At 43.6% G+C, this 27,287-nt stretch overlaps 1 protein-coding gene across 1 annotated transcript in view; it reads right to left on the bottom strand.

Annotated features, from left to right (window-relative positions):
- Nucleotides 1-27,287, bottom strand: part of GABBR2 (gamma-aminobutyric acid type B receptor subunit 2) — an 847,514-nt gene that overhangs the window by 436,925 nt on the left and 383,302 nt on the right. Inside the window, exon 4 of the mRNA XM_054020335.1 lies at nucleotides 25,571-25,672. Within this exon, the coding sequence (XP_053876310.1) occupies nucleotides 25,571-25,672 (102 nt within the window). The remainder of the gene's footprint in view (nucleotides 1-25,570; nucleotides 25,673-27,287) is intronic.

Below are 27,287 nucleotides of genomic sequence, written 5' to 3'. Positions count from 1 at the left end.
TTGTTGTTGTTGTTTTGGAAGGTGGGGGAAGGAGGAGGGAATTTCAGTCAAAACTATTGAGATGTTTCTGAGGGAAAGGGTAGGGAAAACCTGTAGTCAGGCTTGGCCGTTGAGGGGCCCTCAACAACTGCAGCTTTGATTCCTGCCATCTTGGAGGTGGTAGACAGTCTGTTTCCTATAGCTGAGTATTTTTAAACTCAGCCAAAACAAAGGCTCATGGATAGTAAACATCTGCTAGTAGGAAAAAGTATTAGCCTGGAACCCATGGATTCACATTAAAGGATAAAGACACCAATCACCTGGAATAACCGGTGTGCAAGGTTTATTCCTTGGCTACACTCAAAATAAAAACTGCCAACTATCAACCATTGTTGGCAATATGATTTCCTTGCATAGGCCTCACTATTGCCTTGGCACTAGTGGTCTCTCAGGGGGATGATGCACAATGATGTCACTCCCCATGGGATCTAGAACACCTCTTGCTGATTTCCAACAGGCAGGAATATTCCATCTCCCTGTGAGAACAGCTCACTGGTTACACTGAGCTAAAAAGCAGTCTACTTGACAGGACAGCCTTCACATACTTTCATATACTGATCTGTGGTCTAATTGAATACATCCCTGGTTTGTGTAGGGAGAGACATCTATCAAATAACATTATATTCTGCACTCTCCTTTTTATAGCACCAAAGATTTTCACCAAATTGTTGGCTTTGATAACTATTTTTATCAGAGGTCAGATCATCTATGTCTGTATTTAAACTCTGGGCCTCAGTAAAGTGTATATATTGTTGCTATCCTAGGAACTTTGTGTAAACAAAGAATGGTTTATTTTCATCCCCACACAAGATAGGGAGTCACTGGAGTCCTGATAGGCCTCAAAACTGCAAGACTTTCCTGCCAGAGGACTCATTCAACTGGGTGACACCTGTTATCAGGCTACATGTGAAACTTCTGTGGGCTTGCTTTTAGATATGCCACCATCATCTGAACACTAGGAACACCTAAGACATTGGGGTAATAATAATGGTAGGGTCCAGATATTCCCGAATGTGATAGATGACAGATTTCTTCACAAAATAGTCATTGAATCAACAAGAGTTAATGTAATTTTAGATTTAGTACTGGTAAGTACTGAAGACCTCATGGAAGAAATGGTTGTAGAGGATAACCTTGATTTGAGTTAATTCAGTTTAAACTAAATGGAAGGATAAACAAAACAAGTCCTGCAACTAGGAGTCTTGATTTCAAAAGGGCAAACTTTAAAAAAGTTAAGGAAATTAGTTAGGGAATTTGACTGGACTAAAGAACTTCAGGATCTGAATGTGGAGGAGGCTTGCAATTACTTTAAATCAAAATTGCAGAAACTATCTGAACCCTGGCTCCTAAGCAAGTGGAAGACATTCTTAGGGAAGGGTTTGTGACGTTGCACCCCATAATGCTTTATAGAAATACGCTTATGAATGTCAATATGACATAACTGGAATATGTTTTATGCTAGATATGCCATGTAATATATCTGTGCAAAGGTTATGTTCTTTTGCATGTATTCATCCTATTTGTACAGATGTATCATTCTTTTATCTGAAACTAGGAATATAAAATATAACTCGGAGGTCCTATTGTAGTTATGCAAAGTGTGGGCCATTAATGGTGTCTTGGAATCTTGATGGTTCCCATTAACCAGGACAATTGGTTGTAAATAGCTCTGTTTCCTTGTAAGTCTTCCTGTATACATGTGTGCTGGCAAGTGGGCAATGAAGTCTTACAGTGATGTGATCATGTTACCTGAACTGGAATCCATCTTTAACCTGGTGCTTTTCCATCTAGAAGGAGGGGTGAGAACCCAGAGAGGGACAAAGGATTCCTGCCTTGTGCAAAAGATATATAAGTGGGTGAAACAGAGAGAGAAATTAAAGATATAAAAGTAATGAAGATAAAATACAACATGGTTTTACAAAAGGTAAATTGTGCCAGACCTATCTGATCTCTTTCTTTGAGAAGATAACCATATTTTCTAGACAAAGGAAATGTAGTACGTCTAATCTACCTGTACTTCAGTAAGGCATCTGATACAGTTCCACATGGGAAATTATTAGTTAAATTGGAGAAGATAGGGACTAATACAAGAATTGAAAGATGTGTAAGTAATTGGCTAAAGGGGAGATGACAACAGGTCATGCTGAAGGGTGAAGTGTCAGGCTGAAGGGAGGTTACTAGTGGAGTTTCTCAAGTATTGGTTTTAGGACCAATCTTATTTAACATTTTCTCTAATGACCTTGACACAAAAAGTGGGAGTGTGCTAGTAAAATCTACAGATGACGAAAAGTTGAAAGGTATTCCCTATACAGAGGAGGAGTAGAATATCATACAACAAGATTTGGACAACCTGGAAACTAGACTAATAAAATGGGATGAAATATAGTAGTGCAAACTCATGCACTTAGGGACTAACAGCAAGAATTTTTGCTATAAGCTGCGGGCATATCAGTTGGAAGTGACAGAGGATGAGAAAGACCTGAGTGCATTGGTTGATCACAGGATGACTATGAGCTGCCATTGTGATGTGGCCATGAAAATGGCTAAGACTATCCTAGCATTCATGAGATAAAGAACTGTTATTTCCATTGTCCGATGCACTGGTAAGATCTCATCTAGAATACTGTATGCAATTTTGGTCTCCCTGGTTTAAGAAAGATGAATTCAAAATGGAACAAGTGCAGAGAAGGGCTACTGAGATGATCAGAGGAATGGATTCTATCTTATGAGAGAAGTCTTATAAGGAGGACACTTATAAGGAAACTGAAGGAGCTTGGCTTGTTTAGCCTAACTAAACAAAGGTTAAGGGGAGATATGATTGCTCTCTATAAATATATCAGAGGGATAAACACCGGGGACAGAGGAATTATTTAAGTTAGGGACCAATTTTGGCACAAGAACAAAAGGATATAAACTGGCCATCAATAAGTTTAGACTTGAAATTAGATGAAGGTTTCTAACCATCAGGAGTGAAATTCTGGAACAACCTTCCGAGGTGAGTAGTGGGGCAAAAAACCTAACTTGTTTTAAGACTGAGCTTGATATGTTTAGGAAGGGAAGGGTATAAGATTGTTTACAATGGCATTTGGCCCATCCACATTAGGAAATCTCTACAACAGTCAGAGATGAGACACTAGAACGGGAGAGCTCTGAGTTTCTTTAGAGAATTCTTTCCCAGGTGTCTGGCTAGAGGGTTTTCCTAACATCTCTGGATCTAATTTCCCTTGCCTCAGGTCAGATTGGCAGAGATCTTGTGTGTGGGGTGGGGGAGGGAGAGAGGAGTGGGGTGTTCTCCTTCCTCTGCAATGTGGGGAACAGGTCACTTGTTCATTTAAACTAGAATGAAAGATGGATTCTCTGTAACTTGAAGTCTTTAAATCAATATTTGAGGACTTCAATAACTCAGCCAGAGAGGTTATGAGCCTATTAGAGGAGTGAGTAGGTTAGTTTCTGTGGCCTGCAACATACAGGAAGTCAGAGTAGATGATCATGATGGTCCATTCTGGCCTTAAAGTCTATGAGTCTCCAGCATTCATTATCCATTATGCCAGTGGTGTAAGGCCCAATTAGGAATCTTTTCTCAAAAGATAATGCCCATTGTCTCCTGCTTTGCTCCAAACATAAGCAAAAGCCAACTTCACTGAGATGCACTTTTGTCTTAGACTGGGCTCAGACATTCTCTTTCAATCCACTGATTTGGGAGGTCCTTCCAGAAGTCAGTAAGGAGGGAGCAAAGATGTTATCAATTACTCTGACCAGTATGGAGCAATTTTGCTGTCCAAATCCTGGATCTGATATTGCTATCCACAACTTCTGCTTTCCAAACTATGGGATCTCCCATACCAAGGTGGACAAGTGAGTTTCCACTGTGGTCCAAAGTTTCTGAGTTTTCCAACTTGACTAATGGATTGTTGGAACACTCAATGAAAGGAGTTCTTCTGGTGCCCAAACAATTCTACTGGGAGCAGGAGAATTTGACTAGGCAAACCTTTTCCAGAGGATTGGAAGAGATTCCCCATCTAAACAATTGAAAAGTTTAGCTGTGCTGCTGGCAGACCAGGTGCCAGCTCATGCCAACATCCCTATGTCTCAACTGGACACTGACAGATACATAGCTGGCTATATCTGGCTCACTTGTGGTTTAATATTGATAAAACAGGTATTAGAAAGTGTTTAATGTTTAGACTCTATTGAATACTTGTGAGTTGCTGCATGCATTAATCTTACTTATAATTAAGATTATGATTTTGTGATGGTTACTTTTAGTAAAAGTCAGGGACAGGTCACGAGCAAAAAACAAAAAATCATGGAAACTGTGACCTGTCCCTGACTTTTACTAAAAACATCCCTGACAAAATTGGGAGGGAGAAGGGTCCAGCACCCTGCCCTCCCTTTCCCCCCCACCAGCAGCTGGCAGCTGCAGGAACCCCAGTGGCTGGGAGGGATCTCCGCCCTGCCCTGCAAGACAGGAACTGGGTCCACCCACTGCCCTGCAAGGCTGGGAGCTGCAGGGGTGTGTGTGTCCCCTGGTGCCAGCGGCAAAGACTTGGGAGCTGCGGGGGGCCTCCGCCCACGGCTGCTGAGCAACACTGGGGTCCGCTGGGAGCTGAGGTGGGGCACTGACTGCTTGCAGGTTGCCACTGATGGTGGCAGCTGGTCAGTCAGTCAGCGGAGGCTGGGCTGCTGCAGGGCCCCCACTGCTGGCCACGGCTGATCAGCTGCCGGGGCGCCCAATGTCACGGATTCCATGACTTCCACAACACAATCTTAGCCTTATTTATATCTGTGTTCCATATTGCAATGTAATATTTGAACACTTCTAATGCAAGCCTCTATGACTGTATGAATCACCATACAGGAGAGGGACATTAATTAGTATGAAGAGCTGCACTTTTACAGAAATTATTATACCCCTCCTGAAAGAGGAAAACCGTCAATACCAGATGGGCTATGGCTGAATCGTACAACTGGAAGCTCCCTACATCTGGATTGAAAAACTGTCAACCAAAGGACTGAAAACTCCTATTATTGTTCTGCTCTCCTCCCTCTGAAGATGAGTCATGCAAATGGACTCTTCCCATCAGCTGAGTTTGCAGCTCAGATCACATGGCAGCAGGGGGATAAAAACCCCAGACAAAAGGAACCAAGGATCTTTATGCTGCTTGGATTTGAGGGAGGACAAGGTGTTTCTAGGTATAAGCAAGAGATCCTCAGCTGTGTAGCCTGGGTTAGCCCTTAAGGACAAATAGAGTTTGCTTATAGAGTTTATATAAGCCTATATAACCTTTTGAAACCTAAGAATGTAACTCATTTGTGTGTCTATGTTTGCTTGCTTTAACCTTAAAAATAACTCTCTTAATTTCCCTTTCCTGTTTAATAAATCTTCATACAGTTTACTATAGGATTGGCTACATGTGTGTCTTTGGTGTGAGACCAAAGCATAGTTGACTTGGGGTAAGTGACTGGTACTTCGGATTTAGCAGTAACCTGAATATTTCCGTGATTCTTGGTGTAAGGGGCCATCTATCATAAAGATAGATGGACAGCAAGACAAACCAGAGTAAACCAGGGGACTGTCTGTGACTCTGTGTTTAGGTTGGACATTAGGAGAAAGTTCCTATCTGTCAGGGTGGTTAAACATTGGGATAAACTGCCTAGGGAGGTTGTGGAATCTCCATCTCTGGAGATATTTAAAAGTAGGTTAGATAAATGTCTATCAGGGATGGTCTAGACAGTATTTGGTCCTACCATGAGGGCAGGGGACTGGACTCGATGACCTCTTGAGGTCCCTTCCAGTCCTAGAGTCTATGAATCTATGGGTTAAGGCTGTCAAAGTGCCTGTGGAGTTTAAACTTAGTGCAGTTGGTTGGTGAAAACTAAATTTAAAACTCTCAACCAATTTGGGATTTGTGCCTTGGTTTTTAACAGCCTGAGGTTGGTACTTGTGCTCCTGTGTCACCATTGGAAACTTCCCAGGAGTAAACGAGAGGGTCTTCCTTTGCTTTAAACTTGGACTATTTATTATACTTGGAACAGTTAAAATTGTCTTTGTTTTCTGTCAAGGTGCATTTGGTTGCAACTTTTCATCCTGTGATGCACAGGTTGACAGTCTTTGCTTACCTTGCAATTGCAAAGTTTTTAAAAGGATTGCTCTATGGCTGCTTGGGTAGTTGGTGTGCTGTGATAGCAATGGAAAAAAAGAGACTGGATTCTCCATTGCAATGCATGGGGTGTGCTTTGGTTATTCTGCGGACACAGGGAATATTCCTTTAGAGAGTAAATCTCCTCTGCCATGGGAACTCGCCACGAATCTGACTGTACCTCTGGACAAAAACTGATCAGACTGCTTTCTGTTCTATATCTCTGTGAAGATATTCATTACAGTCAGAACTTCTGCCCTGATAGTAAGTGAGATACAGGCCAATGGCTAATCCTCCCTACACCATATTCAATACAATAAAATGTGGTCATAAGAATGGCCATACTGGATCAGACCAATGGTCCATTTAGCCCCGTATCTTGTCTTCCGATGGTGGCAAAGCCAGATACGTCAGAGGGAATGAACAGAACAGAGCAATTATCAGGAGATCCATCCCCTGTCATCCGATCTCAGCATCTGGCAGTCAGAGGTTTAGGGACACCCAGAGTATGGGGTGGCATCACGGACCACCTTGGCTAATAGCCATTGATAGACCTATCGTCCCTGAAGTTACCTAATTCTTTTTTGAACCCAGTTATACTTTTGACCTTCACAACATCCCTGGCAACGAGTTCCACAGGTTGACTATATGTTGTGTGAAGAAGTAATTCCTTCTGTTTGTTTTAAACTTCCTGCCTATTAATTTCATTGGGTGACTCCTGATTCTTGTGTTGTGTGAAGGGACAGATAACACTTTCCTATTCACTTTCTCCACACCATTCATGATTTTATAGACCTCTATCATATCCCCCTTTTGTCACCTCTTTTCTAAACTGAACAGTCCCAGCCTTTTTAATCTCTTCCCATATGGAAGCTGTTCCACAACCCTTATAATTTTTCCCTTCTCTGTCCCTTTTCTTATTTTACTATATGTTTTTTGAGATAGGGCAACCACAACTACACACAATATTCAAGGTGTGGGTGTACCATGGCTTTATATAGTGATATTATATTTTCTGTCTTATTATCTATCCCTTCCATAATAGTTTCTAACATTGTTAGCTTTTTTGACTGCCTCTACACATTGAGTGGATGTTTCCAGAGTAATATCTTTCTTGAGTGGTACCAGCTAATTTAGACCTCATCATTTTGTATATGTACAGTTGGGATTATGTTCCAGTGTGCATTACTTTGCATTTATCAACATTGAATTTCATCTGCCATTTTGTTGCCCAGTCACCCAGGTTTGAGAGATCCTTTTGTAGCTCTTTGCAGTCTGCCTGGGACTTAACTATCTTGAGTAGTGTTGTATCATCTGCAAATTTTGCCACCTCACTGTTTACCCCTTTTTCCAGATAATTTATGAATATGTTAAATAGGACTAGGGCCAGTACAGACCACTGGGGGACACCGCTATTTACCCAGAGGTGAAAGTAAGCCGGTGTGGTCCGGCGTACCAGTAAGAAAGTAGGCGCCGGTACACAGCTGACCGTACTGACAGGGCTGCTGATGGAGGCAAAAGGGGGAGCTGTCCTGGGGCCCGGTGATTTAAAAGGGCCTGGTGCTTCCAGCAGCGGCTGCAGCTACCCCAGGGCTCTGGTGGTGATTTAAAGGGCCCAGGGCTCCCTGCCACTGCCGCCACTACTCCGGGAGTCTGGCGGTGATTTAAAGGGCCCGGGGCTCTGGCAGTGATTCAAAGAGCCCGGCTGCCCTTTAAAGTGGCATGGCCAGGCAGCACTGAAGGGCTAGGTGGGGGAGTCTGGCACCAGCCGTGCCCCTTCTGCCTGAGGCCCTACCCCTTCCGGGGGTCCAGAGCACCTTCCCCCCCACCTTGCCCAGGACCCCCACCGCCCTGCGTACCAGTAAGTCATTTAAGTTACTTTCAACCCTGTATTTGCCTCTCTATTCTGCAAACTGACCATTTATTCCTACCCTTTGTTTCCTATCTTTTATCCAGTTACTGATGCATGAGAAGACCTTCCCTCTCATTCCATGACTGCTTACTTTGCTTAAGAGCCTTTGGCACGGGACCTCATTAAAGGCTTTCTGAAAGTACGAAACACACTATATCAGGGGTAGGCAGCCTTTCAGAAGTGGTGTGCCAAGTCTTCATTTATTCACTTTAATTTAAGGTTTCGTGTGCCAGTAATACATTTTAACATTTTTTAGAAGGTCTCGCTCTATAAGTCTATATTATATAACTAAACTATTGTTGTATGTAAAGTAAGCAAGGTTTTCAAAATGTTTAAGAAGTTTCATTTAAAATTAAATTAAAATGCTGATCTTATGCCACCAGCCTGCTCAGCCCGCTCCCGGACTGGGGTTCTGTTCACCTAGGCTGGCAGCGGGCTGAGCGGGGCGTGCGGCCAGGACACCGGCTGGCAAGGGGCCGGTAGTTGGGACCCCAGACCTGGGGCGGGGGGGGTTCAGGGCAGAGAGCTGGGGATGTGTGGGGGGGTTCAGGGGTCAGGGCAGAGGGCTGGGGTGGGTGCAGGGCATAAGGCTGGGTGTGTGTGGGGGTTCAGGGCAGAGGGCTGGGGGTGTGTGGGGGTGCAGGGCAGAAGGCTGGGTGTGGGGGGGAGTTCAGGGGTCAGGGCAGAGGACTGGGGTGTGTGTGGAGGCGCAGGGCAGAAAGCTGGGTGTGGGGGGGATCAGGGCAGAGGGCTGGGTGTGTGGGGGGGTGCAGGGCAGAAAGCTGGGTGTGGGGGGGAGTTCAGGGGTCAGGGCAGAGGACTGGGGTGTGTGTGGAGGTGCAGGGCAGAAAGCTGGGTATGGGGGGGATCAGGGCAGAGGGCTGTGTGTGTGTGGGGGGTGCAGGGCAGAAGGCTGGATGGGGGGAGTTCAGGGGTCAGGGCAGAGGGCTGGGGTGCTCGGCTCGTGGCGGTGCTCCCAGCCCCCTGCCCTGAGCGGCTCAAGGCAGAGGGATGGAAGGGATATGCCCTGTTCCACCCCCTTCCCCAAGGCCTCGACCCTACCTCTTCTCTGCCTCCTCTACGGAGCATGCTGCCACTCCTCTCCCTCCCCCTCACAAGGGCCATCAGCTGATGGGTGCAGGGAGAGGGAGGGGAGGAGGAGGGGCAGGAAAGCACCACGCTGGGGGAAGAAGCGGGGGAGGGGGAAGCTTGGCTGCTGCAGGACCAAGCTTCTGCCTCCTGCCCCCGCAGAGGAGAGCTGTGGGTGGGGGTGGGGGAGCTGAGTGGGGCTGGGGGCTGGGACCCCCCCACTGCTTTCCCCAGCAGGAGATGACTAAGTGAGGGAATATGATAGAGGTCTAAAAAATAATGAATGGTGTAGAAAAATTGAATAAGGAAATGTTATTTACTCCTTCACATAACACAAGAACTAGGGGTCACCTAATGAAATTAATAGGCTGCAAGTAGATTTAAAACAAACAAAAGTATTTTTTCAAAGTCAACCTGTAGAACTCTTTGCCAGGGGATGTTGTGAAGGCCAAAACTATAACATGGTTCAAAAAAGAAAGAACTAGATAAATTCATGGAGGATAGGTCCATCAATGGCTATTAGCCAGGATGGACAGGGATGGAACACCATGTTCTGTGAATCGTTAGTCCACTGTCTGCCAGAAACTGGGAGTGGGCGACAGAGGATGGGTCACCTGATGATTGTCTGTTCATTTCCTCTGAAGCACCTGGTACTGGGCACTGTTGGAAGACAGGATAGTGGGCTAGATGGACCATCGGTCTTACCCAGTAATTCCATTCTGATGTTCTTCTTATATTTTCCCAGATGTATCTGTCCGCCCCTGTAATCCACTAGACCCACTGCACCTCCCAGAGCAGAGACAGAACCCAGGAGTCCTGATGGGGTCTCTCTCTCTCTCCCCCCGCAGAGTTAGTAACAAAGTAAGAATATACATTCAAATTTGAAACTTAACCAGTATCCCTTAAGTGACTTGCCACAAGATGTCAGAACACGTTATTATTAGAGCTGAGTGGGTCTAATATTTATTTAATTTGCTTTCTTTTGTATAGGAATTGGATACAGTGCTCCTGTCAGCTAATTACTAAGTTATGAGCCAAAAAACTAGAGTTTTCAAGTGCTTAAGTAGCTCTGGAATCACACCTAAGGTTGCCCTCCTTACCAAACTCTGAAATAATGCCCCTGGTTTGTTGACTCCCTCAAAAAATTCTAATAAATTGGTGAGGCATGATTTCCCTTTACAAAAGCCATGTTAACTCTTCCCCGGCAAATCACGTTCATCTATGTGTCTAATAATTCTATTCTTTACTGTAGTTTCAACCAATTTGCCTGGTACTGAAGTTAGGCTTACTTGCCTGTAATTGCCTCCATCGCCTCTGGAGCCTTTTAAAAAAAAATGGCATTACTTTAGCTATCCTACAGTTATCTACTACAGAGGCTGATTTAAGTGATAGGTTACATATCACAGTTAGTAGTTCTGCAATTTCATATTTGAGTTCCTTCAGAAATCTTGGGTGAATACCAACTGGGTTCTGGTGACTTATTATTGTGTAATTCATCAATTTGTTCCATAACCTCCTTTATTGACACCTCAGTCTGGGGCAGTTCCTCAGATTTGTCATCTAAAAAGAATGGCTTAGGTGGGGGAATCTCCCCCACATCCTCGAGAGAGAAGATTGATATAAAGAATTCATTTAGCTTCTCCGCAATGCCCTTGTCTTCTTTGAGTGCTCCTTTAACACCCTGATCCATTCAGTGACCCCACCGATTGCTTGACAGGCTTCCTGCTTCTGATTTACTTTTTTTTTTTTTTTTTTTGCTATTAATTTTGTGTCTTTTGCTAGTTGCTCTTCAAATTCTTTTTTAGCCTGCCTAATTATACTTTTACATTTGACTTGCCAGAGTTTATTCTCCTTTCTATTTTCCTCTAGAGGATTTGACTTCCAATTTTTAAAGCATGCCTTTTTGCCTCTAACAATCTCTTACTTTGTTGTTTAGCCATCAGAGCTGGTGCTAGGCATAAGCAGACTAAACAATTTCTTAGGCGCCTGAGCAGCGCAAGGGGGCCCCCATTAATTATTAGTATGTGTTTTGTGCAGGGGTGGGGGGAAATACTTTTGCTTAGGGCCTCCAATGGGCTAGCAATGGCACTGTTAGCCATGGTGGCATTTTTTGGTCCTCTCACTATTTTTTTGTATTTGGGGTATTAGGTTTCCATGGAGCTTGCTGGCATTTCACTCTTGTGACTGTTCCTTTTAATTTCTGTTGAACTAGCTTTCTCATTTTTGTATAGTTCCCCTTTTTGAAGTTAATGCTTCTCTGGTGGGCTTCTTTGGTATTTCCCCCCTGCATGAGGATGTTCAATTTAATTACATTATGGTCACTATTACTGAGCAGTTCAGCTATGGACCAAATCCTGTGTGCCAGTTATATCTAAATCAAGAATTGCCTCTCCCCTTATGGACTAGCTGCTCCGAGCCATTAATGGTGTCTAGAAATTTTATTTCTGTATTCCGTCCTGAGATGACATGTTGCCAGTCAATAAGGGGATAATTGAAATCCCCCATTATTGTTGAGTTTTCTATTTTTATAGCCTCTCTAATCTCCCTGAGCATTTCACAATCACCATCACTATCCTGGTGAGGTGGTCAGTAGCATACTCCTGCCATTATACTCTTATTATTCAAGAATGGAATTTCTATCCATAGAGATTCTATAGTACAGTTTGATTCATATACGATTTTTACTATATTTAACTCTATGCTTTCTTTCACAATATAGTGCCACTCCCCCACCAGCCCAACCTACTCTGTCATTCCTATATATTTTATACCCTGGTATTACTGTGCCACATTGATTATCCTCATTCCACCAAGTTTCTTTCATGCCTATTATATCAATATCCTTATTTAATACCAGGCACTCAAGTTCATCCATCTTAGTGTTTAGACTTATTGCATTTGTATACAAGCAATTATAAAATTTGTCAGCATGTAGTTGTCTGCCTTCCTGTGTTGTAATTGAATGGGACTTTCTTTGACTGTCTTTTCAGCTCCTACCTGTACTTTATCAATGTCTATCCTCTCCTCTTTACTAGGATATGGAGAATTCCTGTTAGTAGATCCTCCCCAAAGGGATAGCACTGTTCAAACCACATGGTCCTCTGCACCTGTTGACTTTGCCCCAGCTCTTAGTTTAAAAAATCTTCTATGACATTTTTAATGTTACATGCACGTTCCATTCTGTTTTGGTTTAAGCGGAGCCCATCCTTCCTGTATAGGCTTCCTCCTTTTCCAAAAGGTTCCCCAGTTCCTAATAAATCTAAAATCCTCCACCCTACACCATCTTCTAATCCACCCATTGAGACCTTGCAGTTCTGCCTGTTGACCTGGCCCTGCATGTGGAACTGGAAGCATTTCAGAGAATGGTATGATGAAGGTCCTGGACTTTAATCTCTTAGCTAGTAGCCTAAGTTTGGCTTCCCATCTGAATCTTCATCCTACACCCTGTTTAAAGAGGTGTCAGATTTCCATCTCTTTCAGAGCACTTGCTTGTCTGTATTTCCTCAAGCCTCATTCACATCTAGTGAAATAGGCACCATGTTTTAGATGACCACAATGCCTCAGCATGAGACAACCCTATCCATAAGTTCTCCAGACTTTTGAAGCCTCTGAGGCTGAAATCAAGAGTCAGTCCATCACAGCTGTACAGTTGTCAAAATGAATCAGACTGTTGCATGAATTTGCAGGTGTTCAGCCACCTGGAGATGTCAAAGTGCTCTCAATTAAGCCTGATATAATTCCATGGCAAGCTTTCACACCATCATCTTCTTAGAATGCTAAATGGTTCTATTTAACCTCTAGCTGTGACTTCAGTAACACTTTTGCTCAGTGGACTCAGGAGAGCAAGAGGTGCAGTCACTTCTAATACACTCTGGACATAGCATACAGAATTAATGCTCATTTTGGCAGTTCTGTTGACCTTATTCACCTAGAACTCCTCAGCCCAGCTTCCTGGGAGTTGTACCAGGGGTGCTGGAACAATTTTTATAGTGGGGGTGCTGATTATGGAAACCATGTATTTGGTGTTTGTTATTATGACTTCAAGCTAGGGGGTGTGGCAGCCCCCGTAGTTACAGCAACACTATGGGTTGTACTGCTCACTAAACAGGTGGGAATATGCAAAGGACAATTGAAGAAGAAGAAGAAGAAAGTTACTTACCAATAACCGGAGTTATTTGAAATAAGCATCTGCATATTCACACATCCTGCCCACCTTCCACACTTTTTTGGAGGCTTAAATTAAGAGTTTCCAAATTAGTGGACCAAAATGAAGGGCGGTTGGGGCCATCCTCACTTTTATACCCTTGGAGGTCTCCTGGTAGAGAGGGGAGGTAGGATGGAAGAGCGGTTCCAGCAGACGCTGCTGAACAGAAGATTTCAGTGGCTCCCAGCACAGGCACCTTGATTACACAGGGAGGAATATGCAGGGGCTCACCTTAAAGAACTCCAGTTATCAGTACACAATCTGCATTTTTCTTGTCTCCAGTTGCTGAAGGCTGCTCGGTTCCACTCAGGATCTCTGGTTCGGTCCAGGGACTGCTGTAGAGCTGCCTTGATAGACATAGTCTCCTTGGATTTCATGTATAAGTCCTTCAATCAGCTCCTGAGGTTTGCCTTAGAGTAGCAAACCCTGAAATCCAGCTTGCTGATCTAATCCCAGCCATTTTTTTGCAGCCTGCCCCAAGTGGCTAATCCAATCAGCCACTAGGCTTAAAGACTTTCAACAACATTGTAGTAATGGTGCCTCATGCATAAACTGTAGTCTTTATAAAGCCTTTTACATGACTGATTGTCAGTTTTGGAAATCAATTACAGATAGAGGGCAAGAGCCTGGAAAGAGCGGATTTTAGTAGGAACTGAGGATGATCACTGCCTTGCGAGATCACAGCAAATCAGTGGCATAGCTAGAATTTATAACTCAGGATCTCCTGACTTCCAGGTTTTTGTGAAGACCACTAGACTGTGTCATGTTCTAGGCAAAGAGGAACAAAACACCGTCCAGCACTACTTTAAGCTGCCGGGATTTTTTCAGCAATAAGGCCAAACTAGCTTTCTGATCTTGGCAGATGAGATAAATCTTGAGTCTTCCTCAGACACTATGGTACAGAAGATATTTCTTTTAGGTTCTCTTCCATTTGCTGGAAGCTGTCCATTAATTAATAAAATGGAAACTGCTGATATAAGTTGGTGAAGATGAGCTGTTCTACTATGTAAGATAACTTTCTACTAACTTGATCAAATTGCCTCAGGATATTCCCATGACTTTCTCCTAGTCTCTGCTCCATCTGTAACATCAATCCCAAAATTTCATACTCAGATTACATGGTAAGCAATGCCTTCTTCTTCTTAAGTGGCATAACCAGATTCCCTAACAAGTAAAAAATAGAGTACCAACAAATTTTGATCTAGAATAATCTTTTGTTTAGTGTGTTCCAGAAGTTCAGTTGCTCTTATTGACTGATTAAATCTGTATGCCTTTTTACAATGATGTTGACTGGGACAGAATTCTCCAACTAGGGATTTATCCAATATGGCAGAGTCACAAATTGGCTCTTATGCCTTCTACTCCATCAGCATTTGGCAATGAGAATGTGGTGTGGCAAGACTATGCATGGCTGAAGATCTATTGCATTCTAGTAATCCGGGTCTTGTGGACAGCCCGTAGGAAGCTTGTATACTTTACAGGAGTGTGAAGGCTTGTGAAAAAATATGCCAGAATCAGGGCCTGCATAGAATCTACTCCAGAATTAAGGGAGCCACAGCCAGATCTCTTGCTGCTTCCCCTTTTAACTGTATCCAGGGGAAGCTAGGAGCAGCTGAGAATATGACATGTATGTGTATATACGATAGCTACCATTCATTATGACACACATAATGTGAGCTACAAAGTGCATAAAAGTCATCTTGCAGCTTTTTGAGATACATCCACTTATTTGGCATGTTATTTATGTTGGCCAGAATGGTTTTGGTTCTATGTTCACCCTCTTCTAATGCAATGTACTTTTGCTGCTGCTGCCGTCTGCAGTAATCCGTGGAGAAGACATAATTTAGGCACAGCTAAATGAAAGCCAGTGAGCTGTTTGAGACAGATCTGCACTCCATGCACTAGTACTAGTCTAGATGTCTGTAGAAAAGTAGACTATTCCCCCTTCAGCAGCCTGTACTTGTCATGAAAATATAGTCTTCACGTTCTAAAAAAATGCTAGGAATTATTATTCAAAGGCAAGTTGCTCCACAAGGGATACTGTATTTTAGTTATATATAATCCACAATTCTGTGAAATCCTATTTACTGAAATGCACAGAAAAGTCTTCCTAAAAATTCAGAACACTGGCAATTCAATCAATTGAATGACTGGTCTGAAAAGCCCTTTTAGGCCCTGATACTGCAAATGATTATGTACATGCTTATTTGAGTTCAGTGGGATTATTCCTGTGTGTAAATTTAAGCATGTGTATAACTGTTTGCAAGATTGAGGGGTCTTAGTGTCCAAAGACTCTACTAGAAATATAAAAATGGTAATAACTAAAAATGCATTTGCATTTGACACCGTCATAGAAATCCTCTGGACACTTTACAAAAAATAAGTAAAGCCAAACTCATATAATTAAGACAACAAATCTATCAAAAATGCAATATCCAAGCTAGTAAACAATCCTTTCTACATTCTATTCATTGACATATAAAACATAAAACTTGAAACAATGAAACTAAAATGGAAATAGAACATTACTGAGCTTTGCCTAAAGGCCAGAAGTATATTGTGTTGTGGTGTACTGTATTTTTAGGGGGAGACCATTCCAGATGTAAGCATTTGACAGAAAAGGGACCACTTCTCTGTCTCAGAGTGAGCTGGTCCTTTAAGAAATCTGGGTCTCAAGTGCACCTGTACCAGGCTAAGCCCACCTCTATAGGTAGATGAAATGAGATAAGTCATGTGATGGTGAGCATGTGTCTAAACAACACCTAAGGGGATGAGGGGATGAGAGCAACCTGCAAGGACCTAAATAGAGAAGGACTCCAGGGGAAATTTGGAACAAAGGAGGACTCCACTCCTGGGAATCAGTGCTCTATGAAGAGCAGGAGGTCTGGCTGTGTAAGAGGCCCTGGAAAGGAAGCACAGGACAGCTGAGGTTTTGGGGGTAGAAAGAAATGTTAAAATCTCACAAACACCTCTCTCTCAAACTTAACTGCTGTTTCCTAAACTACAGCTCACAAATGAGCTATTTTAAGATGCCAATTCACAGGCAATTCATATAACATAACAAAACTTGCCAGTGTTTCAAGGAATCCATAGATCACATTGTATTTCTGTAAACCTTAATAAGTATTTTATCTTCCTCTACATATCCCATAATTGTAAATTTAAATGATGTTCTTTCAGAGCATACATTAACGTGTCTGTTACAAAGAAAGAGGTTTTTACTTTCTATTTTGATCACTGTTACAGACATTTTGATAGTAACTGGGTGCTAATTTACCTATACTACAATTACACCTCATTGAAGAAAAGATTTCTATTGTCAGAATTGAATGCTTAAGTTGCACACACAAAATATATACATGCACCAGAAGTGCATGAAAACCTTATAATCCCCACATGCAGAATAGATGATTGTCTTGACAAGCACCCATTTATTCAAGCAAATGTAAATATGGGTTTTGTGTACTTAACAGGAGAGTATCTGTAATTAGCATGTAAAGCCCTGACCCTCTAAAATTCTTCCGGTTCTGCCAGAAGGGAGATCTCAATGTTATTCAGTGGAATTCACCATGGAAGGCAGAATATCTTCTGCAATACAGAAGGAATTTTGAATGGCCAGTACTGGAGGCCCCTATTTTTGAAATTTTTACTTTTTCATCATTTTTTGCAATATGAACAAGAGAAGCTGAAATAGATGGAGGAAGGACAGAAAGATCTGGATTCTGTTGTTAACATGAATTAAAGAACTGCTTAATCATTTTAATCTGCCAGTTAATGAATGACATACTTATAGTATCCACAGCAAACACATTGACTAATATACTTCTCATCTCAACTTTACAATTCATACTAGTGGAGGACCTGTCTCATTGTTGAAATTGCTTTGGGAATCACTTCCTTGGAATACATGTGTCCAATCTAACAGTAGATTAGTTAGTGAGAGGGCAAAACAAAGCATAGGTTGATAACGTGAGGTAGGCCTCATTTGGACATAAGCAGATGGAGATAATCAGGTGTTGGGACCCTATAGAGATGCAGAGTTCTTCTGCTGATTTTCTAAGGGTATATCTACACTGCAGTTAAAAACCAATGGCTAGCCCATGTGTAAGAGGGTGGGGACCTCCTCCCAGGTCCCACTGTCCATTGTTTAACCCCTCTTTTCGCCCAGTTGGCAACACTTGGGGAGCTCAGTGAGGCAACCACCCACAGATAAAGCATCAGCGCCTCCTGTTCCCTTTCCCTTGCAAGGGAGGAAGATCTGGCTGGAACAAGGGTCTGTCTGTCAAACAGCCACTGGATATTCAGCTTTATGGGCTTAGTCTCTTAAAGTCTATTGCCCCTTTAGTGGGTTTACCTTCTACCCCAATTCCTTGGGTGTATTGCTTTGCTGTCAGTCAGGATGGCTTCAGGAGCAGTACGTCTCTTGGCTGTCTCCTCCTTGGCTGGCCTACCTCTGTTACCAGCAATCTCTGAGTGGAGCAACCTTCTTCCTGTTCACCTCCCTTCCTGTGGTAAGTTTCCTCTTTTAAGCTGCTGCTCCTTCAGGGTGAACAAGCCTTGCAAGTGTTCCTCATTGGAACCCAGAAGAGTTCATTAGTCTCTTTCATACCAGTATGAGGGCATGCCCCTTCACATACCCCACCCCTTAAGATGGCCATTCGGGTTTGGGTTGTCTCCATTCCTGATCTCTGATCAAAAGAAATTGGCATGGTCCTTTCCCGCCCCGAGTTGTTCTCGGTAACTACTTGTAGTGCAAGGTACCATATTATATGGGAGTCTGTATCCCCCATGGTCTGGATCCAGTGTAAGGGTGTGTGATCGGTGATAAGAGAGAAGGGGTTACACAACAGGTAATACCTGAGGGTGTCTATTTGGTAGTTAATGCCTCCTTTTCAATAATTATAAGTTTTCCCTAGGGAATACCTACCTACTTAGGTGTATGACCGGGTATTCTCCTCTGAATTTTTGTGAGAGGATGGTGCTGAGACTGACATCTGAGGCATCTATGTGTAGTATGAATTCCCAAGAAAGCAGAGCAGAATGGCACAGGTGCCTGGCGTAGTTGTGTTTTCAGTTTCTGAATGCTTCCTCCCACTTTCCATCCCAATGGATCTTCTTAGCATTGTTGACTTTTATGAGATTTGTAAGGGGGGGGCCTTCACTGAGGTGAAGCTGTGGATAAACCTCTGGTAATATCCTGCCAGGTCAAGAAAAAGTCTCACTTGCCTCTTCATCTGGGGGACGGGGCACACCTTGTCGACCACTGGCTTCATAAAGCTATCTCCTACACAGTACCCCAAATAAGTTACTTCACCCACAGCCAACTTACCTTTCTCCAGGTTGGCCTTAACTTCTGCTGCCTGTAGGGCTTTTTAACACCACCCTTAAATGCTGCAGATGGTCCTCCCAGGTGGGACTGTAGATGATAATGTCATCAGTGTAGGCCAGTGTGTATTGATGATGGGGGTTGAGGAGCTTATTCATAAGCCATTGGAAGGTAGTGGCAGCCTCATGGAGGCCAAAAGGAATGGTTTTAAATTGGAAATGCTCAAAAGGGGTGGAGAAAGCAGTTTTCTCTTGTGAGGAAAGGGATAAGGGGATCTGCCAATAACCTTTTTCAGATTGACAGTACTTAAGTGCTTCATCGGTCCCAGCTGTTCTAGTAACTCGTCCACCCTTGTCAGTGGGTAGATGTGAATTTTGTGATAACATTGACTTGTCTGAAGTCAATGGAGAACCGAACTGTACCGTCTGGTTTGGGGATAAGAACTATGGGCTCCTCCATTCACTTCTGGATTGCATAATCACCCCCATCTCCATTATCACTAGTATTTCCTCTTGGACTGTATCCCACAATAGTCTAGGGTTCTCTCAGACTACCTGGCTTAGAGTAGTCTCCAGATGATGTTGGACCAACCACATTCTCCCTGGACAGTTGGAAAACTGCAAAGTCCCCAGTTAGTTGGAGGAGTTGTTTCCTTTGTGCAGAGAAGAATCCTTCCCCGCTCCCCCAATATGGTTGCTGGAGCTTTGCTGCTGGGGAACTGGAACCCCAATTCTGGTTCTGCTGGAAAAGGAGTTATCAGCAGGGCCTCCCGCACCATCCAAGGTTTGAGAAGGTTCACATGTTAGATTTTGGTTTCCTTTCTCTTCCTGGGTAGCCTAATCTCATAGTCCACAGGCCCTACCTGCCTGACACCACTGTGAACAGATCCTGCCATCGGGTGAAGGCAGTAGAAGAAGAACATGGTCACCTGGCTGAACAGTCCGTAGTCATGCCCCTTTATTATAATTTTGTTCCCGAGTATATTGGGCCTTCCTCAAATTCTCCCTAATGAACACTCCTATGTTTTTGAGTTGCTCCCTTAAACTGTAAGATATATTGGGTCATGCTTAAGAACCTGACATCTTGTTCTTCCCACCCTTCTCATAGCAAGTCCAAGATGCCCTGCGGTTGGCAACCATAGAGAAACTCAAATGAGGAGAACCCTGTCGAGGCTTGTGGGACCTCTCTTATAGCAAATAGGAGTAGTGGAAATAGCCAGTCCCACTGCTTAGGGTCATCACTGACAAAGTGCTTCAACATCCCCTTCAGGATCTTATTAAACCTCTCTAATAGATAGTCAGTTTGTAAGTGCTACACTGAGGTCTTTGGGGACTTGACCTTCAAAAGGGAGCATAATTCCCACATTAGTTGGGAAGCAAAGTTATTACCTTGGTCTGTTAATATTTTGCAGGGAAACCCTACGCATGAGAAGAGCTTCAAGAGCTCTGGAACTCTAGCTGTCACTTTCAGGGAGCAAAGAGGAACAGCCTAAGGATACCTGGTTGCATAGTCAATAATTACTAGCATGTACTGATGCCCGCTGCAGTCTTTTCTAAGGTTCCCACCATGTCCACTCCTATCCTTTCAAATTAAGTATCACAGGGCATGGCTTCTCTCCCCCTTATCCCTGCAGAAGCTGCATGGACTCCAGTGGTTGTGCCTTCACTGTACCCTTTTATTTTAGTTCCCTCCACCATTTCTACAACAAACCCCGTTCAGCAGTCTATTTACAGCACCAACAGTGCTCTTCCCAGGACCTGAGGGGAACAGAGATCTCCATCCCTTGAGGCCTCCATGTAACTGGGCTCAATTAGCCTGGTCCCTCTCCCTCCTCCTTGGGACTTAGCTCTTTATCAACCTTGGGCTGCTGGGCTAATTGGCTTCTTATTCCATCCAACCGGCCAGCCTGATTGTCTGATTATTTCCATCAGCTTTCTCAAGGAGAACTAATTAACATCTGAGTGATCAGAGTGCAGGCTCACCTGTTCACACCCTGCACTTTGTCACAGGGGGTCTCAATCAAGGGCAGAAGAGCCAAGGGTGCTGGCTAGTTGACACTCTGGGCAGGAGGAACAGTGTTCTCTCACTTCATGGTTTATGCCTGGTCAGTAGAATCTGGCTAATATCTGAGCTAATGTCTTCTCTCTCCCCAGGTGTCCCGCACATGGGATATCATGCACCAGCTGCAACACAGCCCAGCAGTGCTGGCATGGTATCAGCAGCCAGGCCATTACCACCACAGCTTGCTGATTCTTCTCAATTCGGTACAAGCACTCCTCCCTGAGTGCAAAGTTCAGGTACCATTTGCCTCCCTGAGACTCTGTTACTTCTCCAGCTTCGGGGGCCAGTTGCTCAGATGCATGGCTTAACAAAGAGTCGTTCTTCTCTCCTAGCACAAAATTCCCTCTCCATAGGAGGGCTTCCAGGTCCGGATATTCTGCTCTTCGTCTGTGTGGATCTGCGGAGGGTTGAATGGGATGTCCCTTCCCTGGAATGATTGGCTTTCTCAAGGCTTACCAAGCTCTTGGGAGTTGGTGTCACCAATTGGCCCCTGTTCTCACTTGCGGCCTGAGCCTGGATATTAAGGACTCGCAAAAAAAAAAAAAAAAAAAAAAAAAGCTAGTCCCAGCTTATGATCACAAGGTAAACCAACTTTTCTATATGGGCTCCCACCGTCAGTTGTAACCTCTGGCTTGGGTAGGTCTTGACATCACTATGGATACATTGAAGGTAGAATGTGGTCTTGGGAGGGTGTCACTTCACACCATGCAGGGCTGGAACACTATCTGGCTTCAGCCAGAGTCCAAGAGTCCTTGAACCAGGTTCCCTTGGACCATCACCAGTACCATCAACTTGGGGGAGGGAGGGTTGTGCCCAGGTTTCTGACATCCAGCCCTGGGTGTGCTCACATTCCATCAGTGGGCCTCCCTCTTTATGTGCCCTGTCTCCCCACAAGAATAGCATGTTAATGGGCTGGGGTTGCTGGCCTCTTTCTTAGCTTGGGGGAAGCTTGTCTGTGGGCTGCTGGCCAAACCTTGAACTGTGAGCCCCGCTTCAGTTGTTTGGGGTGCCTGGTGGTCCCAGTGGTGGTGTTGCATTGATGCTCAGCTTCCTTGTCCCCGTACGGCTGCCTTGGGCCTGAGGAATGACTGACCCCCTCGGAGAGACTGCTACTGATTTGGCTCACCCTCCCACCCGTGTCCCTTGCCCTGCTGATGTCCGGGGTTATTCTGCCTTTAATGACCCTTCAGCTTCTACAAAATCCTCCATTAACCTGATTATTTCTCATAGCATCCCAGGGCAATGCCATAGTATCCACTCCCTGCCTCAGCCACTTGAGTTCTTTCAGTCATTGTGGTGGTTATATTATTCCATATTCTTTATGAACATAGACTTATGATATGAATGACATAACTGAGATGTACTTTATGCAAGATGGTTCATGTGAGATATCATTGGAAAGGTTATGATTTACTGAATGTGATTATCCAATTTGTATGCCTGTATCATTTCTGTATCTGAAGTTAGGAATATTGGCTATGTATCTGTATTTCAACTATGCTACTTGGGGTGACACCCATTGCTAACACTTCAGGTACAAGAATGGGAAAGCCAGGCAGGGCAGATGGCCTATCAGCGAGGACAATGGAATGAAAATCTTGGCCTTCCTGTGGATGCTCCATACTACCACTGACTCATGGACGCTGTGATCCTACAGTGTCAGGTGGTCTTGTCACCTGATACTAAAACATTACCTGGGACTTCTTGTAACTTTCCACTGTAAGGGAAGGGGAGGGGTTCACATTTGGGAAACGATTCCCATCTTATGTAAATCCTATTTAAGGGTGGGGAGGAAGGCAAACAGGACTCCTCCTCTCCATGGCCCGTCTGCCCAAGAAGAAAGACTGCAAAAGGGAAGGCAAGGGGGAGTCCAGACTAAGACAAGGGTCCAGTTTGAAAAGGAATATAATGGGAACTCTAAATCACAGAAACTTTGAAAACTGTCTGCAACAGTATTTAGAGTGAGAAATACTATTTTTAACCAATTTCTTTAGTGAAACTAGTTTAGTTTGCATGTTTGATTTAGTTTGCTTAGTAATCTGCTTTGTTCTGTTTGTTACCCCTTTTACCACTTAAAATCTGCCTCTTATATTTTGTTTATTATTGAACCAACTTTCTGGAATTTCTAACTGGGGGGGGGCAAGAAATGTGCACACCTCTCTCCACATTGAGGGAGGGGGAAAATTTCATAATATATCTTTGGATCTGCACTCCAAGGCAGGTGGACATCTGAGTGCGGGAGCAAGTCCCTGAAGTTGAGTTTTCCCAGAGCTGATCTGCAGCTGAGTGTGGCCATGCCTGTGTTTTTGTTAGAGGAGGTTTTAAGAGCCTGGTTCAGCAAGACAGGTTAAAAGGGGCCCACGCTGGCAGAACAGGTAGACTCAGTGGTATCTCAGCACATCAGGTGGCTTCCCAAGGAGTCCAATCCGTCACAGTGGTAACAATCGGGGTCATCCCCGAATGGGGTATCTTTTGGCCCTAAACCACTGGCTATGGATCTCTCCCAAAATATCCAAATAATTCAAGATAGCAGACTTTTCACTTGCTTGTAATCCCTTGCCTGTTCGGTGTCCAGATTACGGTAGGCAGCCTGTGCCTGACTGATGAGGTATGGGATTAGGATAAGAGCCCATTGTTCTGGGAGTGACTGGGCTGTCAGTGCTACCCTCTCAAATGTGACTAAAAAGGCTGTAGGGTCATCTTCTGGTCCCATCTTGGTGAGCTTCACTGGTACTGGCAGAGGGACCCCTTAAGTGGAAGCATGACCCCACCCCATTCCTCCCTGCAGGCATAGGGTTGGTACTATCTGCTGTAGCATTTCCTTTTGGAACTCCTGTTGCTGGATCATCATGATCAGGGTACTTCTACGCAAAGTGAGGCAGCCCACAGCAGCAAGTCTCAGTGCCCAGCCTAAAGCACATGGGGCTTGCACTACTGCACTAAAAGTAGCTGATAGATGTTGTGGCTGGGTCTGGAGCTCAGGCTCTGAAGGCAGGCTTGAAGGCTTGCTGTGTAGACAGACCCATAGTGTCAGGTACTAGAACCCTGTCTAGAAATGCAGACCTATTTTGACAACTGTACTTAGCCAGCCATCTTAGCTCAAAAAAAAAAAAAAAAGAATGTAAAAGGGGCTGGACTCTGAGGGAGATGAAATTCAAGGCAAGGACATAGAAATCTGTCTTGGAGATCTATAGGAACAGCTAAATTCAGGAGGAAGCTTAGCACTTAGTGATTTATGTTTTGTTGCTAAGAACAGGGCTGGCTCCAGGCATCAGCTTGCCAAGCAGGTGCTTGGGGCAGCTACTCCAGAGAGGGGCGGCACGTCCAGCTATTCGGCGGCAATTCGGCGGACGGTCCCTCACTCCCACTCGGAGCGAAGGACCTCCCACTGAATTGCCACCGCAGATCGCGACTGGAACCGGCCCTGGCTAAGAATAAAGGAAAACCCCTGAAAAAGGATAAGGTTTGGATGCTGACCCTGCATGTGCATGTGCTGTGTTGAGAGCCAATTAAATATTGTTTGTTAATGGGATAAAAACAAGATTGTATAGTTATGCACTCAAAAGTCAAGAAATGACAAAGTTAGGGCTGCACAAAAACAAACTCTGCCCCTCATGCCTAGCTTACAATAAAGCCTTTAGTTATATGATCTCTGGCTATTTGCTGTTTAAGGGCTTGATCCTGTACCAATGAAATCAAGGGGAGTGCTTTGACAGACTAAAATGGGAGTAGGACTGAGTCTTACCTCTTGGTCCTCCCTAGCCCCTTTTCTATTGGCTTCAGCAGGCCTCATTCCTGCAAAGACTTGCATATATACTTAACTTTAAGCATGTGAATAGTCTTGTTGAGTTTGTTGGGACTACTTGTATGCTAAAAAGGATGTGTTTAAGTGTTTGCAAGACTGGACCCTAGGCCTGGGTTTCCATTTCCTGAAGCATGTGTGTTTGGCATGAATAACAGCTTAATCCTTGCTATTTAACAATAGTGGTTAAGTGTGTGCAGGCATAGACATGGGGTGGGTGGGGGAAAGACTTCCTTGCAGTCCTTTTTTTTGGGTATTCATGTTTTCTATGACTATGGTATTGTTGGCTCTACATTTATGTGATTTGCTTGTTTTTAATTCCCTTTACATTTTGTTACAAAATTAAAAGACAAAGAGTTTCTATTACATATTCATTGTAATACTCTGCAGGCTTTTAATTATTTATTGACACTCAGTTACTATGTATTTAAGAAATCACTGTAATAAAATAAATCAGAATGATAAATAATTTCAATATCAAATTTATCCTTGAATAATTTGCTTTCTAGGAAACAGAAAAGATAATTACTAACAAAGAACTCAATCCAAAACCAACTGAAATCAATAAAAACATTTAGACTGTATTCACTGAATGATTTGGACATAAAGTCCTTTTAAAATAAACCACTATTGAGTACAGGTAGATTTAGGTTCCCAGTGTAAGTATTTAGTATTAAACAATATATTTGTTTGGTTCAATACGTAGCAACTTATATAAGCCTACTTACTTATTTCTGTGTTTAAATTAGGCACAACATGAACATTAAGTATGTAACAGACTTCAATGACTGGGAGCATGACTTGGCTTCAAAATGCCACTTGTTAGTACTATTAGGTCTTTTGGCAAATATAACTTTTAAATTAATCCTGCTTTATCAGTTTTCTTGAAGGAAAAAAAATGTAAATAAACCAATCAAATGTTATGACAGATCCATTGCTGATACCTTTTCACTCTTCTTCCTGATTACTCAGTCTACATTACAGCAATTGCACATACCTTGAGCTTTTTGACATTGGTGCAGGGATCATTGGAGAAACTCTCAGTATCTGAAATTTCGATGTCTTCACCATACAGAACACCAGTCAGATCGTTCCTCACCTGTCACAGAATGAGAAAAAGGTAAAATGAATAAAGGAACCCAAAGAGGAGGGAGCAGATGGACTCTCTTGGATCACCATAAGAAGATTCAAACACAAAGGGTGATATGTGCGCCAATTTTCTTTTTTCCCTCTAGAATGAGACTGTCACAGTTCAGGGCAACTGCACCTGTATTTCCCTCATCATAGTCCAGCAAGGGCACCCACACTCAGGCCTCCAGCTTACCTGCCATCACCTGTATTGGCAGATACCTGTGCCTCTTTCCCTCCTGAATGGGGCTTTTCCATATTGCACACTTCCCTGCCTACACTGTGAATTCCCCAGCAAGACAGACTTTCTAAACAGGACTGCTTTGTCTTCTCCTCAAAAACTATAAATTGTGTCATTGCCACAATGAAGGTACCACACAGCTCTTTCTAAGCAAGCACATTTATTCTTAAGGTGAAAGCATTGCAGAGAAAACATATCAGAAACAATAAAAGAACCTATATGGATGCTAAAAAGTTACCGGAGATCACCTCAACTCTAGCAAGGACTCTGGCAGGAGATCAGTCCTTCAAACCCCACCAAGAAGTTTTTCTGTGATCACAAGTTCATAAGAGCTTTCATTCAGAACAAGCACCCCCATGAATTTGCGAGCCACTGCTTTATCCAGTTTGGGCCTTGGATCTTGTCCTCTTGTAACAGGTGATCAGCAGACAATGGGTTTCTCCTCAGAATGTAGCTACAAAGGTTGGGTCCAGAGATGAGAAGTTGCCATCCCCTTCTCTCAAGGATTTCCTGGGAAACCCAGTCAGTCAACTAAAGGTTCATTCTTATCTGGATATTGTTTAAGAGTCTTTTGAAGCTCAGAAAACTTACCAGCATTTACATTAGCCTTGTCTCCTCCCTAGTGATGTTTCATACAACCCCACAATACTCCATAAAAATTGGCATTTTAAGACAGTGAACTCCTAAAATGCTGAAACTTAATTCAATAAGGTTTAATTTAATTCAGTGAGGTTTGTCCAGGATATTACAGGAAATTGTCATATCTGTCACAGTGACCAAAGGATTGTTCCATATCTATATATGCACTGTAGATTCATAGCTTTAATTTGAGCAATAAAATGATCATGGCCAACTTCCTACTTTGCATAATCATAGCTGACTGATTATTAACATCAGTGAAATTTGACAAGAATTCATAGGCTACATTCTCTCCTGCAGCCAAAGATTCACTTGATGCCAGAGAGTGGTGGGTGGCAGTAAAATCAGGGAACCAGTTATGGCTCCTTGACTCTAAGAGTTGGTCTACACTAGCATCAGCCCCAACATGAGTTAAATCACCGTAATTTATGCTAGTGGAGGACTGGCATAGCATACTGGAGTTCCACAGGGCACGAAAGGAGCCGGGTGCCCTGCAGTATGCCTCCTATGCTGGGAAAGTAGATGAAGTGGTTAGCACAGGAGCTGGGTCCACCAACTTTACACCTACCAGCTGAGAGTTCTCTGACTCTCTCTTCTCAGGAGAACTCTCAGCTGTCCAGTTATGGCCAGATTCTGGCCCCTTTGTGCTGCTTAAGCAGTACAAAGGGTCTGGATCACAACTGAGAATCTGGCCCATAACATTTCA

Source organism: Malaclemys terrapin, chromosome 2 (assembly GCF_027887155.1).
Source record: "Malaclemys terrapin pileata isolate rMalTer1 chromosome 2, rMalTer1.hap1, whole genome shotgun sequence".
Classification (NCBI taxonomy): Eukaryota; Metazoa; Chordata; order Testudines; family Emydidae; genus Malaclemys; species Malaclemys terrapin.
This window is presented reverse-complemented; position numbering and strand designations above follow the sequence as displayed.